Source organism: Mytilus edulis, chromosome 1 (assembly GCF_963676685.1).
Source record: "Mytilus edulis chromosome 1, xbMytEdul2.2, whole genome shotgun sequence".
Classification (NCBI taxonomy): Eukaryota; Metazoa; Mollusca; class Bivalvia; order Mytilida; family Mytilidae; genus Mytilus; species Mytilus edulis.
This window is the reverse complement of record NC_092344.1, coordinates 2,062,055-2,078,096: the sequence shown is the minus strand read 5'-3', so window position 1 is coordinate 2,078,096 and position 16,042 is coordinate 2,062,055. Positions and strand designations below refer to the sequence as shown.

Below are 16,042 nucleotides of genomic sequence, written 5' to 3'. Positions count from 1 at the left end.
TTATTATAGTATTAAAGAAAAAGACACTAAGACATTTTACGTAAAATCTTTAATTTTAACTGTGTTGTAGAAATTTGCAGATTCTCATTTAAAACCGAAATGGGAGATAGTCAGTTAAATTTTTACGGTTAATTCAACTGGATATTAAAAACTCAATCAGAGTCCAAATGTCAAATATAATATGAAATTAATTTAAAAACGAAAATATTATTTAAAACCTGACTTATTTTTTTTAAATTTCAAAACCTTACAAGGAGTAGATTGAACAGCTGGATGTACAAATTATAGAAAACGTTCTTTCATATATACGCACTGTGATAGCTATATATATATTGCTTATCATAAAACTATAACGAAAAGTCTACATATTCTAAAAGTTGTAAGTATTTATTTATTTTGAAATTGATATACCCTTCATATCATTATACATTTTTAAAATATTGTAATTTAAAAGATTTAGATAATTCTTATAGTAAAAAAAAGCGAAAGATACCAGGACACTCAAACTCATTAGTCGAAAATAAATTAACAAAGCTATGGAAAAAAAGTAAAATCACAAAAATACTGAACTTCGAGGAAAATTAAAAAAAAAGAAGACCCTAATCAAATGACAAAATCAAAAGCTCAAACACATCAAACGAGCGGATAACAACTATCATATTCCTGACTTGGACAGGCAATAGAACAGTGACAGGTAGTTTTTGGTTGGTTTCGCGTTGCTTATTCTTTAGTTTTCCATGTTGTGTCATGTGTACTATTGTTTGTCTTTTTGTCTTTATCATTTTTAGCCATGGCGTTGTCAGTTTATTTTCAAAAGAGGGACGAAAGATACCAAAGGGACAGTCAAACTCATAAATCTAAAACAAACTGACAACGCCATGGCTAAAAATGAAAAAGACAAACAAACAAGAGCACACACGACACAACATAGACAACTAAAGAATAAGCAACGCGAAACCAACCAAAAACTACCTGTCACTGTTCTATTGCCTGTCCAAGTCAGGAATATGATAGTTGTTATCCGCTCGTTTGATGTGTTTGAGCTTTTGATTTTGTCATTTCAATCTATGAGTTTGACTGTCCCTCTAGTATCTTTCGTTCCTCTTTTAAACGAAACAAATAAACTAATCAATCATCAAGTTTGTAAGCACATCCTGGATTTACAAAAGTAAACAACCTGCATATAAAGTCCATTCATTGCTAACTGTTATATTGTCTGTTTGCACTCGACGCATACTTCAACCCTCAACTTTTTCAAATGCATCTTTAGGTAACATACTGTGTTTTCATATCAATAAGCTTTTAAGCGACGTACGAAATATATTGTTAGTTTCAAAGTGTGCTAGTGATCTATTACGATACATTGGGTGGGTAAATTCCATATGGGGTGGTAGCTAACCTAATACTACTAATATATAAAAGGGGTTCTTTAATTCCATAGATATATTCACGGTCTTCACGTAAACACTTAGGTAAAATTTGGAATTTTAACTTAAAGGTACATTTGAATATCCAGAATTAAAGTAAGTAAGAATATAATATGGAAAACATGAAAATGCCTTTTCATTAAGCAACACGTATGATATATAATGAAACATCTCTATGTGTGTCATTTACAGAAAGCACAGATCAGCTGACTAATCACGATGAGTTGTCCTCACCCGCCAGCTATATCAGGTGGCACCAGCGAGGTGGTTAATGATGTGGCTACTTATACCTGTAATACTGGATACAAAATCAATGGCAGTCCACAGATCGGCTGTTACAATGGACAATGGTCAAGTCCACTTCCCGAATGTTCGTTAATAAACTCAGCCAACCAGTATTGGTTAGATATAACCAATAACCAAGATGAAAGTACAGACATTTATTGTATTTTATTTACAAATTATTAACAAGGTTATGGGGTCATAAACATTTTCTTGTCATGAATTTCTTTAACCGAACATAAAGCTGTTCTTTTGTAAACAGAGTTTAATGAGTCTTTGACACAAATGCTCTATGTGATGAAGGTTTGTAACTTCCTGTCATTTAATAAACCAACAGAACCATATTTACAACATGCGATCAGAAATTAAAAATGGCAGATAATACGCGAAAAATAGTCTTTATCACATTCTCTTCACTTGAATCATCGTAACAGAACGTCCTTGAGAACTGTAATGTGAGTACGTAAGGTCATGGAGACTTTATTAACTGAATTGTGCTCCGTATTCACTAGACGCACAACCTTAAACAGAAAAAATACTTTGGAGTAGATAGGGTGTTGTTGCTTTCTTTTCAGAAGCCTAACTACACGATTCTTCTAAATGATGTCAGAAATATTTTAAGACTTTTGATAGGTGCTAACGATGTCATTTTTGAAGTTGGAGTCATATATAAATGTCCTTGACAATAACATCCATTCGTGTAAACATGAAAAGACGAATATTACTTATAATGTGACGCCATATAATATTTAGAGAATGTTCAACTATATTATCCACATGCATCATACATTAGCTGTTATCCGTGTTTTGAATTTGTTGTAGTACCTGTTTGGTTGATTGCATTGGTTGGCTTGGCAGCAGTCCTAGCGGTGATTTTACTCCTGGCTTGTTTGGCAGCAGTTCTATGGAAGTTGTTTGGGTATTTATAATAATGTTATATTTTTGTTATCGGTAATTTGTTCATTTTTTTGTAAGGTGTACTCGATGAGAATGTCAGTATCAGTGGACTTGTCGTGATTAAAACATATGTGGTCAGTTCTCAATTGATTTGAGTGGCGAATATAGAGGAAGGAAGAATTATCTATCTATCCTTGCATTAATAAGCCTTTATTCAGTCATAAATAATCTTTCACATACATGTTAGCAGGGGAATGGCAGGGTTTTTACCAAAAATGTTTAACTTTCTAATATTATAATATTGTTATGACATACAATGTGTCCACTCAATGTTGGAATGAACTACCAGATTTTTCTCATTTTATTTCAGCAGTACTAAAGTAGACCCTAATTTGATGATTGACCACACCGGTGGAGGAGCAGGCAAGGGCTGTTCATGTTGCTATCGCTATGCTGGATGTTGTCGAAGGAAGCGTCCGAGAAATGAGCAAAAAGTAGCGAGTAATGGTGTAAAACCGATGTCTGATAAAATGAATATGGTACAAGAAACACCAACTAAGGTTGGCATATATTTAAACATTAACACACACAATAGCAGTTTCCATTGTTATACACACATATTCAACAGTTTTGATAATTTTGACAATGTTAGTCTACACACGTATGACTATAAGAATTAGAGTGTGCAAGAAATAACTGCGAAGAGCAGAGAAAAAAATAATAGACACTTCCAAAAATAGTGGATGAAATTCAATAATGATCTTGTATTGTTAATTTCTGTGTCATTTTGGTCTCTTGTGGAGAGTTGTCTCATTGGCAATCATACCACATCTTCTTTTTTTATATTATGTATCGTTTACTGAATTGGTACATATAGGTTTTGGGTATCAATCCATGACACTTAATTAATACATCAGCAACATTCACTCAAAAGCAAAGGGGCATCACTTAAATTACTGCTTCATCTCATAGTCACAGCGAGACTCCGCAAACGGAACAAAAAATAAATAAATACTGAATGCAGATCTGTTATGTTAGAATTCCGAGTGTAGAAAAGCTCTATATCAACCATACTGTGAATACTTATGATGTATAATAACTAGTTTTAACTGTCAATAAAGTGAAATGACACATACATGTATATATGAAAGATATAAATATCATATATATAGCTTGAATTATAATTTTACCCTGTTTACAGAATCAAGCAATCTCTCAAGTGTTTGAGGTAAAGGAAAACAATAATTCCAACCTGAAGCAGCATGTAAGTAAGTAAACTACATCAGTATCTCGTCTCTCATCGATTGGCACAATTATGCAGCAGTTACTTCCCTTATGTGGCCATTTTGATGTTTTATTTTACAAAATCAACCACAAGTCAACCGAAACCAACTTGATCGATTTAATAAGGATCTCTTCTGATAAATTGTGTATACCTCATGTTTTAAATTGTTTCTTCATAATGGACAATTCACATTCACCCCTCCAAAATAGCGGCCATTAGAAATAACTGAATTTCAAATTCAAACTACGTCATATTGAAACCTATCTACAGAAGAATACATATTGCGGAAGTATCAACTTTGATCTCTCATAAGCGGAAGAGGGACTGACAATATTAATGCTTTGACAAAATACAAGCAGTCGAAAGTATAATACATAGAAAGTTAAGACTGTGCAACACGAATCCTACCAAAAACTCGGAACAATCTCAGAAATGTAAGTATCTTGCCACACAATCCCCCACGAAAAGTAAAAAAAGGAAATATAAAATTGAGAATGGAAATGAGGAATGTGTCAAAGAGACAACAACCAGACCAAAAAGCAGACAACTGTCGAAGGCCACTAAATGGTCTTCAATGCAGCGAAAAACTCCCGGCCAGCAACCGGAGGCGTGCTTTAGCTAGCCCCTAAACAAATATGTATAATAGTTCAGTGATAATGGACGTCATACTAAACTCCAAAACGTTGAATTTTAAAAATGTCACTTGACAAATTGTTTCAATATATATGTGTTTTCACTTGTATTAAGATTTTCTCGTGTAGTTGTGTTGTAAATCAGCACAGATGTATTAAAATTAACAAAAGGAAGGCTTAAAACTGTTACAACTTGTTTGTTAAATCTCTTTTTAAAGGTAGAGACACAAACCAGAGGTTGGGCAATTGTACAAGAATATTTCCATCAAGTGAAAAGATGTAATCGACGACAGGAAACAACAACGACGTTTGATTCAACTCTACCCGTTCGTGATTTACTCATTGTAGAACGACGTCGACAGAAAGTAGTTCCTCGTAGAATATGGCTTCCACATACACATGAAATCAGAAATATCAATACTATCACAAAATAAGTCATTTTGTGACTGTAAATATTATGTAGTTTTAATTTATTGCTGAAATTTACTGTGTATTTGTCAAACTAGACTTAACTCTAACATTTCATTTTAGATGTCATCAGAAGAAAAAACTATTGGAAACTTGTTTTGAAAAAAAATTGTATATAGTGTGATTGTATCTACATGTATTTTAGTTGATAGATAAGAATAATAAAACCATATTGTTTTCTATTGTTTGACTTGAAATTTCAACACTTGGTTCTATCAGTAAACGTATTCTATTTTTTTGTGGGATTTATATGTTTTGCATATTTACTTTACGAAACTAGGGTGTACAATGTGGTGCAGTTGCATCCTTGTCTTATGTTGCATTGTCAAAAACGGACAAAGTGCCTTTGAAAAAATCTCTTTTGTAAAACTCCTATATATGCAATGGTTTCCGTGTTCACCGAACTTATACGAATACCATAACCACAAACTTAGTAACAAACCAGCCGTTAAGGGATTATAGTTTCATAATGGGCTTTTATGCACAGATCACGACAAAAAGCCCAATGTTATATGGACCGATAACAATTAAATATGATCAGCTTGTTTTAGTTTTGTTTCTTGTTTGACATAAGTTTAAATACACACAGTCTATTTCTGCATACTAAATTAAATGAATGGATATCAATATATATATTTATTTAAATTTCGTTTTGTAAACATAAACAATGATCAATTTGATTATGGTTCTTTCATTTTGAAAAGAAATTTTGTGGCATATTTGTTCTTATACTGTGATATTGTATTTATCAAGTCATTAAAATATTATTTTCTTTCATTCTTTTAAACTTTAATACCACATACGAATTTATTGAATTATTAATAATAATTTTATATATAATTACAAAAATCAATTATCTTAACTTTTATAACAAAAGTATACGTAATCGGTAGGTCTTAGCTACCTGTGTGTGTTACAATTTAACGTTGCGTCGTTTGTTTTCTCTTATTTTGAGTGTAAATTGACATTGCGATAAGACGTGTCACGGTACTTGTCTATCCCAAATTCATGTATTTGGTTTTGATGTTATATTTGTTATTCTCGTGGGATTTTGTCTGATGCTTGGTCCGTTTCTGTGTGTGTTACATTGTAGTGTTGTGTCGTTCTCCTGTTATATTTAATGCGCTTCCCTCAGTTTTAGTTTGCTACCCCGATTTTGTTTTTTGTCCATGGATTTACGAGTTTGAACAGCGGTATACTACTGTTGCCTTTGTTTAGCTATCTTGTGTATCAGTATTCATATCAATATCTGGACTTTATTAATGGAATTTTCAAAGTAGTGTAATTTCCACAATGGCGTGTACAACTGTGCCAGAAAGTATTTCTAATGGGTATTATGTTCCAGTAAAAGCATCATATAGTGCTGGAGAACAAGTATTCTACGTCTGTTCACAGAACTATGTTATGTCGGGAAGCCCCACGGTCACGTGCACTTCCGGTGCCTGGGTTGGAGAATATCCGTCTTGCAGTCTATCATTCTTGTCAAATGGTAAGATATATATAAAAATAAAAAGATGCGGTATGATTGTCAATTAAAAAACAATCCATGAGACACCAAATGAAACAGAACTTTAAAATAACTATAGGTCACCATGCAGCCTCAAACAATGAATTAAAACAATACTGCATATATAGACAACAAGAAAATGCATCGAAATGACAAAAGTGAAACAATTCAAATGAGAAAACTAACCATCCTATTTATGTACAAAATAATGAACGAAAACGACTATGATATACAGCAACAAACGACTTCTACTGAACTACAAGCTCCTATCTTGCATCTAATGAATTTAGTATAGATATGTCATATACAGACGAGGAAAACATGAAGTTGTACAATGCCAATATATAAGTATCGACAGGACGTAGAACTGTAAGTGTTAATACCTATATAGCATAAATTTACATCAATACCCTATATTCTACATTTGCAGAACAATTATGCCTTTAAATGTTTGATTTGTACTGTTCCAATTGCAAAATGGAAAAAAAAAATGTCGTAATTCGATCGCTGATACTCGCTTTTTAATTAGCCACAACTCAAGGTTTTTTTTTTAAAGATTTATTATTTTTATTTTCGACAGTGTTTAAATAAACATAAAAACAGTATACTGTAGACTCACCTACATAAGTATTGATTCCTAATTTATTCATTTATATACATTCTTACAGTTTTTATGCAAAAACTTTGTTTTATTGAGAAAGGAAATCGAGTAAATTTTCAAAATTCATACGTTCTATATTATCCTGTTAAAACAGAATACCTTTACGGGATGTTTGATTTACATCATGTCGAGATTTTATTTTGGCATTGCACAAATTTATGTATCCCCATGTCTGTTTATGACGTGCATGTAGTTATACTGAATCGTTCACAATTAAATATCAGTATCAATGTATTTTATCATCAGTATCAATGTATTTTATCATCAGTATCAATGTATTTTATCATCAGTATCAATGTATTTTATCAACTTAAGTATTATAGTAATGCAGTGGTTTACAAGATCGTTGACACCATTAACATATCCGACAAAATCAGTACTATATAGTTATCAAAGGTACCAGGCTTATAACAGAAAATACTGGAACATACTAGAAGAGAATAGAAAACTTTATTTTGATTCGGCATATATAGTATGAAACTTACAAACAAAAGCCCTTGTCAGCTTTTTCAGCGAATGTAAAAATGTACATAAAACAAAGCAAAAGGCCCGAAAAAACGCTGAAAACAAATTATTCAGATTATTACAAAATCTTTAATTTATCAACTTTAAGTACCAACTATTTGTAAGATAGACCCTATCTATTAATTAAAAAATATCGATATATAAGTATGATTTAAGTTAAAAAAAAGTAGAATTTTGGTTTGAACATAATGGGTTACACTGAGTTCAAAAGTTTAAGGGCACACATATAATTTTCTAGTATAAATTGCGAGGTTAAAGTGCATTGAATTCCAAATATTCCAGATTCCATTGTTTTGATATTGTTCTAATCTATTGCATCTTACTTTTACAAAAGATTGACGAAAGATACAAAAGGGACAGTCAAACTCAGAAATCTAAAATAAACTGACAACGCCGTGGCTAAAAATGAAAAAGACAAACAAACAAACAAACAAACAATAGTACACATGACAGAACATAGAAAACTAAAGAATAAACAACACGAAGCCCACCAAAAACTAGGGGTGATCTCAGGTGCTCCGGAAGGATAAGCAGATCCTGCTCCACATGTGGCACCCGTCGTGTTGCTTATGTGATAACAAATCCGGTAAATAGTCTAATTCGGTATGTCACATTCATGAAAGTGAAGGGGATTGTAGTTACGACGTAAGGAACATATCCGATATCATTTGTGAAACGGTTATTCCATAACGGTCAACCAACTCGTGATGGCGTCCGTAAAATTTACGAAGGGATGATTTCAACTTCACCATTTGGAACTCTTGGTTTAATACCTTCCTTGTGAGCAGCAACCCTTTATTTAGAAAATCATGATAGGAAATGCAAGCACGGGAATATCGTATCAATTGGGAGATATATACCCGTACAACATATGAGCCAATTGATTTGATATTGTTTCGATTTATTGTAGCTTATTTTTACATTATACGAACCATTGTTTTGATATTGTTTTGATAATATATTTTTATCTATTGTAGCTTACTTTTACATCATAGGAGCCGTTGTTTTGATATTGTTTATAGTGGTATTGTCAATACTCTGTGTGTTTTGCTGCAGATATGCCTGTCGCAGGTAAGTGGGCGTTTTTCAATAAAAACGTGATTTCTAGTCCCAGCCACTTTTTAAAAACAATTAATTTTTTGTGCATTCAGTATTTTATGAATACAGAATAACTCATCAAAATGATACGCGTTTGCAATTTCTATTTAAAAAATCAAAGTATAATTCAATAGAATGAGTCTTACATATTTGTAAATTATATGTAAAAAAATACAAAGAAAGAGAAAGTTACAAACAGATGAACACAAAAGAGAGACAAACGATCCAATGGAACATTCAAACTTATGAGTGAAAAATAAACTGACAACGCCATGGCTAAAAAAGAAAAAAAACCCAGACAAACAGACAAACAACAGCACTTAAAACACATAGACAGACACAAAGACAAAAAAATGACAAAATGAACCACACCAAAAATTGGGGATGATTTCAGGTGCCACGGAATGGGTCAACAGAACCTGCTTTATATGTGGCATCCCTTGTTTTGTACATGTTGGTACAATACCCTTGACTCAGTAGGTCATATTCAAGAAAAGGGAGATGAAATTGTAGCTATATATTCAATAACGGTCAACCATATCCGGAAAAGAAACATTAGGTTATAAAAACTACAAATTCTTGAGACAAACGATATCGGTGTTTGGGAGACAATTTATGCCATACGATAATGATGTATATCACTATTTTGTGCATTTTTCCTTTGATTTTTTTGGTGATAATTTTCTATATCATGCTGCTCGCTTGAGATGGAAAATTATCGCTAGAAACTAAGGAGGTAGGTGGCGTTGCAATAAATTGATATGCAATTGACAACGTCGTCATAGGTAAAATAGCGATAAACAGGTTATCATTGGTCATCTCAAACAACTCGATTGCATTTCTCTCTTTCGCCGTACCGGGTCAAGCGAGAAAATCTATCTCTTTAATTTGAGATGATCAACGATAATCTATAAATACACTTTAGGTTGAGAATTTTAAGCATGCAAAAAGATTGAACAAAACACCGACAAAACATTATGAATTGTAAAGCATCCGAAGAGTTATGGTTAGTCTATTAAATAGTGTCATTTGTCAACATAAAAAGCAGCAACAGCTTATATAACGCAACAATAATATTTCATTTGGCCAAAGTAATGTACGAGGACTTATTCAGACATCTTACTACCTTTTATTACTTTTTAATGATCAAACATTGGATTTACTTGCGTGTCACGGTACTTGTATATCCCAAATTCATGTATTTGGTTTTGATGTTATATATATATGTTATATTTGTTATTCTCGTGAGATTTTGTCTATGTGTGTTACATTTTAGTGTTATGTCGTTGTTCTCCTCTCATATTTAATGCGTTTCCCTCGGTTTTAGTTTGTTACTCTGATTTTGTTTTTTGTCCATGGATTTACGAGTTTTGAACAGCGGTATACTACTGTTGCCTTTATTTTTGTTCATCTTTTCGTCGTTTTTCACTTGTTGTCCTAGAGTTTTCAGTTCGTCCTCGATTTGTTAGTTTGGAATGTCCAGTTCGTATTTACCGGTTATTTGTACATTTCAAATTGTTAGCACACACGAACATATAGAGCAAACAGCAAAGAATAAAACAAATACATAACTGACACGGAACTGTGATCTCCCTTGAGAGGGTTCGTGTTGCTGAGTCTTTAGTTTTGTTTTGTTTGTTATGGTTTGTTGGATTGTGTTTTCTGGTTCTTCCCCTTGGGGCCATGGTGTTTTTAGTTTATTGTCGACGTTAATTAAGTGTGTTTTAAATAGCCGATCACCATTTAAAAATTCTACCGCTATACATTATTAGAATATAACAATTATTGAAAAAATGTATTTGTTAATATTTAACTGTTTCAGAAACAGGGTTCAGGACGACGATGATGGTGATGAAACACAGTCTGGGTGTTGTCGATGTTGCAGATCAAATTTACGTCATAAACCCAGTGATAAAGAAAATGCTGCTAAAAGTAAAAATGGAAAGGATAAAAAAGTTACAAATAAAAAGGGAAAGGACAAAAAAGCTTCAAATAACAATAACAAAGGAGAGGACAAACAAATTAAAAATAAGAAAGGAAAGAACATACCATTGAAAAATAATAAAAACGATGATCTATCAACAAAGAACAAATCTAAGAAGACATTGTCAAAAGCAAAAGGTTTGAAAGTTAAAAAGAAAACAGTTAACGTTCGAAAGAAACAACCAAAGAAAAACAAAAACGACAATGCCGTCAACAAGAATAAAGAAAATAATATTTCTAACAACAAACAAGATTCTACGTTAAGTGTTGGAAAAGTTGCAGTCGACGTTAATGCATGGAAACCGTTTTCAAAGCCTGTGAGAAAAATTAATACAAGTACAAAATAAAGAGCAAATTAAAACAAGTATGCTATATTTTTTGATAAAGATAATTATCTATAGTGATAAGGTTAATCACAAGGATACCTCTTTGCAAGAAGAAAACAACGGAACAACAGAAACACTGAAGTGCAAAAAACATTCAAATAACAACTTCAAATAGTCCAAACACTTCAATAGGTTTCACGAAATATCGATAGGCTTATAAATTATCGTATATTTTGTAAATTAAATGTTAAGAAGCGTCATCCCTAAGAAATCACAAAACCAAACACAAGTCTAAAATTGAAAAAAATAGGAAGATGGGACAACTATGATTGCAAAAAATACGTAGTACAAAAACATCAGGTGACAAAAATGTGAACAAACAAAAGTCATCCTATTGTATTTATCAATAAACAAAACTTTTACCTTATTATAAAAGTAAAAAAAAAAGCCATAAAATAAGATGGCGGACAGCATCGACGACACCCACTGGAGTACTTAGTAATAGTTTATTTTGCCTTGCAAAACTACTTTTCGTATAAATTCGATAAGAAACCCTATTTAAAGAAGTAATAGCAGATGGGCTAGTGTTGTCTAGTACATGTAAATCTACATTTTCAGTAAAGGTTCCAGAGCCGCAAGGAAAGGGTCATATTATATTTTTTTAATATGTACTTATATCATTTACTTGCATATTAAAGGTTGATAAATATAAGTATAAAAGGATCTTTGATGTCAACATCTGTTTATTTGTAACATGTGAATGACGATTCTTGTCTTCAGTGATCTAGAAAGATAATATCTGACAAACTTTTCATTTCTTGTATTCAAGATGATATTACTGGAGCTGACTTTGTTATCTCTGTGTTTGTTAATTAATTCCAGTGGAGGTACAGTGATTCATTATTTTCTTATATATGTAATGTAATGCAATGATGGACGTCAAGTTGGTTACTTATTCCTTATTTCTTATTCGTTACTTATTCCCTATTCCCTATTCGTTACTTTTTCCCTATTCCCTATTCGTTACCTATTCGTTACTTATTCCTTATTCCCTATTCGTTACTTATATCTTATTCCCTATTCGTTACTTATTCCTTATTCCCTATTCGTTACTTATTCCTTATTCGTTACCTATTCGTTACTTATTCCTTATTACCTATTCGTTACCTATTCGTTACTTATTACTTATTCCTTATTCGTTACTTATTTTCGATTTTTGATATCCTCCCCCCTTTTAATTGTTTATATTCTTATCTCTGGTTATAGTTCTAAATTTGTTGAGGTAAAATGACCTTTTTATGATCTATTTATATGTGTTTGTGTTCAACCGATCCTTTCGCTTTATGTAAGATACTTATTTGTTTCTTATTTGATTTTTATACGTTCTACCTTTTAAATGTTTTATATTCGTATGTTTGAAGATTTGGTTCTTGGTTCGAAGAGGTGAAATCACCTTTTAGCGCTTGTATGAAAATGAAGATGTGGTATGACCGCCAATAAGACAACTCCCCACAATAGACCAAAATGACACAGAAATTAACAACTATAGGTCACGATACGGCCTTCAACAATAAGCAAAGCCTATACCGCATGGTCAGCTATAAAACATGTTAGCGGGGTGTACATCGTTTCGGAGCTTGACTAATACCTTGTTTATAACACGCGTATTATACGTTGCACCTTTTAGAAAATGGTTTTCAATTGTTTTCTTGTCTCTGGCGGTAACTATGTGTTCTTAGAGATGAAATAACCCTATAAGCGCGTATGTACCCGTTCCAGCGCTCGGTTTAAACCCTGTTAGTTTTTCGTTCCTTAATCGCGTTTAATACGCGTAGTATACGTTACACCTTTTAAAAGAAGGATTTAAATTGTTTTCTTGTTTCTAGTGGTAGATTTCGTTTCTTAGAGGTGATATAACCCTATTAGCGCATATGTAGCAGTTTTAGCGCTCGAATGATACCCTGTTACTTATTCGTTCCTTATTCGCGTATAATACTTGTGTTATACGTTGCACATTAAAAAAAACTAATTTTCAATTGTTTTCATGTCACTGGTGGTAAATTTGGGTTCTAAGGGGTGATTTAACCCTATAAGCGCGTATGTACCTGTTTCAGAGCTCGTCTGTTACCTGTTACTTATTCGTTTCTTATTCGCGTCTCATACGTTTGGTATACGTTGCACCTTTTAGAAAATGATTTTCAATTGTTTTCTTGTCTCTGTTGGTACCTATGTGTTCAAAGAGGGGGAAAACCCTATTAGCGCTTATGTACCCGTTTCAGCGCTACACTGTTATCCTGTTACTTATTCGTTCCTTTTTCGCTTATAAAACGTGTGTTATACGTTCCAATTAAAAAATATATATCTTCGTGTCTCTGGTTGTTACTACTGGTTCTTAGAGGTGAAATAACCCTAATAGAACATATGTACCCGTTCCAGCGCTCGACTGATACCCTGTTACTTATTCGTTCCTTATTCGCCTTTAATACGCGAGGTATACATGTACGTTGCACCTTGAAATAAATCGATTATCGATTGTTTTCATGTCTCTGGCGGTAATTATGTATGCTCTGAGGTGTAAAAACCCTATTAGCGCATACGTACCCGTTTCACCGCTACACTGACACCCTGTTACTTATTCGTTCCCTTTTCTTTTATAAAACGTGTGTTATGTGTTGCACTTTAAAAAAGATATATTTTTGTGTCTCTGGTGGTAACTGTCGGTTCTTAGAGGTGAAATAACCCTAATAGAACATATATACCCGTTTCAGCACTCAACTGATATACTGTTCCTTTTTCGTTCCTTATTCTCTTTTTATACGCGTGGTATACGTTGCACCTTTAAAGAAATCGATTATCGATTGCTTTCATGTCCCTGGCGGTAATTATGTGTTCTCTGAGGTGAAAAAAACCTATTAGCGTATATGTACCCGATTCAGCGGTACACTGATACCCTGTTACGTATTCGTTCCTTATACGCTTATAAAACGTGTGTTATGCGTTGTACTTTAAAAAAAAATATTTTTGTGTCTTTGGTGGTAAATGTCGGTTCTTAGAGGTGAAATAACCCTAATAGAACATATGTACCCGTTTCAGCGCTCGACTGATACCCTACTACTTAAACGTTCCTTATTCGCTTTTTAATAAGCGTGGTATACGTTGCACCTTGAAATAAATCGATTATCGATTGCTTTCATATCTCTGGCGGTAATAACGTGTTCTCTGAGGTGAAAACCCAATTAACGATTAGCGCATATGTACCCATTTCAGCGCTACACTGATACCCTGTTACTTATTCGTTCCTTATTCGCTTATAAAACGCATGTTATGCGTTGCACTTTAAAAAAGAAATATTTTTGTGTCTCTGGTGGTAACTGTCGGTTCGTAGAAGTGAAATAACCCTAATAGAACATATGTACCCGTTTCAGTGCTCGACTGATACACTTTTACTTATTCGTTCCTTATTCGATTTTAATACGCGTGGTATACGTTGCACCTTGAAATTAATCGATTATCGATTGCTTTCATGTATCTGGCGGTAATTATGTGTTCTCTGAGGTGAAAACCCAATTAGCGATCAGCGCATATGTACCCGTTTCAGCGCTACACTGACACCCTGTTACTTATTCGTTCCTTGTTCGCTTATAAAACGTGTGTTATGCGTTGCAGTTTAAAAAAGAAATATTTTGTGTCTCTGGTGGTAACTGTCGGTTCTTAGAGGTGAAATAACCCTAATAGAACATATGTACCCGTTTCAGCGCTCGACTGATACCCTGTTACTTATTCGTTCCTTGTTCGCTATTAATACGCGTGGTATACGTTGCACCTTGAAATAAATCGATTATCGATTGCTTTCATGTCTCTGGCGGTAATTATGTGTTCTCTGAATTGAAAAAAAACCTATTAGCTCATACGTACCCGTTTCACCGCTACACTGATACCCTGTTACTTATTCGTTCCTTATTTAACGTGTGTTATGCGTTGCACTTTAAAAAAGAAATACTTTTGTGTCTCTGGTGGTAACTGTCGGTTGTTAGAGGTGAAATAACTCCAATATAACATACGCTCGACTGATACCCTGTTACTTATTCGTTCCTTATTCGCTTTTAATACGCGTGGTATACATTGCACCTTGAAATAAATCGATTACCATCACAGACAAGAAATAAGTTGAAAAGATTTCTTTTTAAAAGGTGCAATGTAAGACAAACGTAATATAAGCGAATAAGTAACAGTGTAACAGCCAAGCGCTGAAACGTGTTCATGCACGCTTATAAATGTTTTTTTCAACTGTTAGAACCCATAATTACCACCATAGACAAGACATAAATTGGAAAGATTTATTTGCAAAAGCAACGTATAACTAACGTCTTATAAGCGAATAAGTAACAGGGTATTAACCGAGCGCTGGAACGGATACATACGCGGTAATAGGGTTATTTCATCTCTAAGAACACATTGTTACCACCAGAGACATGAACCAATTGAAAAACGATTTATTTCAAGGTACAACGTATACCACACGTATTTAAAGCGAATAACGAACGAATAAGTAACAGAGTATTAACCGAGCGCTGGAACGGGTACATACGCGCTAATAGGTTTTTTTCATCTCTAAGAACACATCATTACCACAAAAAACATGAACACAATTGAAAATCCTTTTCTGAGAGGTGCAATGTATAACAAACATATTATAATTGAATAAGTAACGAATAAGTAACAGGGAATTAACCGATCGCTGGAACGGGTACATACGCGGTAATAGGGTTATTAAATCTTTAAGAATACATTAATACCACCAGAGACATGAACACAATTGAAAATCCTTTTCTGAGAGGTGCAATGTATAACAAACATATTATAATTGAATAAGGAACGAATAAGTAACAGAGTATTAACCGCGCGCTGGAACGGGTACATACGCGCTAATAGGATTATTTCATCTCTAAGA

At 33.3% G+C, this 16,042-nt stretch overlaps 2 protein-coding genes across 2 annotated transcripts; both read left to right on the top strand.

The window, feature by feature from the left end:
• The first annotated feature begins 255 nt into the window (after nucleotides 1–255).
• LOC139519033 (uncharacterized) lies at nucleotides 256–4,928 on the top strand. The gene is made up of 6 exons (XM_071310785.1): nucleotides 256–379; nucleotides 1,620–1,857; nucleotides 2,532–2,628; nucleotides 2,977–3,166; nucleotides 3,808–3,874; nucleotides 4,742–4,928. Exons 2-6 carry the CDS (start codon nucleotides 1,647–1,649, stop codon nucleotides 4,804–4,806), a joined length of 630 nt encoding a protein of 209 aa, XP_071166886.1. The 5' UTR covers nucleotides 256–379; nucleotides 1,620–1,646; the 3' UTR covers nucleotides 4,807–4,928.
• A 982-nt stretch (nucleotides 4,929–5,910) lies between these two features.
• On the top strand, nucleotides 5,911–11,112 carry LOC139499199 (uncharacterized G-patch domain protein DDB_G0278987-like). Its single transcript, XM_071287878.1, has 3 exons — nucleotides 5,911–6,480; nucleotides 8,662–8,755; nucleotides 10,605–11,112. Exons 1-3 carry the CDS (start codon nucleotides 6,285–6,287, stop codon nucleotides 11,110–11,112), a joined length of 798 nt encoding a protein of 265 aa, XP_071143979.1. The 5' UTR covers nucleotides 5,911–6,284.
• The last annotated feature ends 4,930 nt before the right edge of the window (nucleotides 11,113–16,042 follow it).

Bases quoted from the DNA above. Each gene is read 5' to 3' on its own strand.
- LOC139499199 (XM_071287878.1), top strand. From the start codon at position 6,285: ATGGCGTGTACAACTGTGCCAGAAAGTATTTCTAATGGGTATTATGTT. The intron at 6,481-8,661 runs GTAAGATATATA...TATCTATTGTAG, and splicing joins TCTATCATTCTTGTCAAATG to CTTACTTTTACATCATAGGA. The intron at 8,756-10,604 runs GTAAGTGGGCGT...TAACTGTTTCAG, and splicing joins TGCAGATATGCCTGTCGCAG to AAACAGGGTTCAGGACGACG.
- LOC139519033 (XM_071310785.1), top strand. From the start codon at position 1,647: ATGAGTTGTCCTCACCCGCCAGCTATATCAGGTGGCACCAGCGAGGTG. The intron at 3,167-3,807 runs GTTGGCATATAT...CCCTGTTTACAG, and splicing joins TACAAGAAACACCAACTAAG to AATCAAGCAATCTCTCAAGT. The intron at 3,875-4,741 runs GTAAGTAAACTA...CTCTTTTTAAAG, and splicing joins CAACCTGAAGCAGCATGTAA to GTAGAGACACAAACCAGAGG.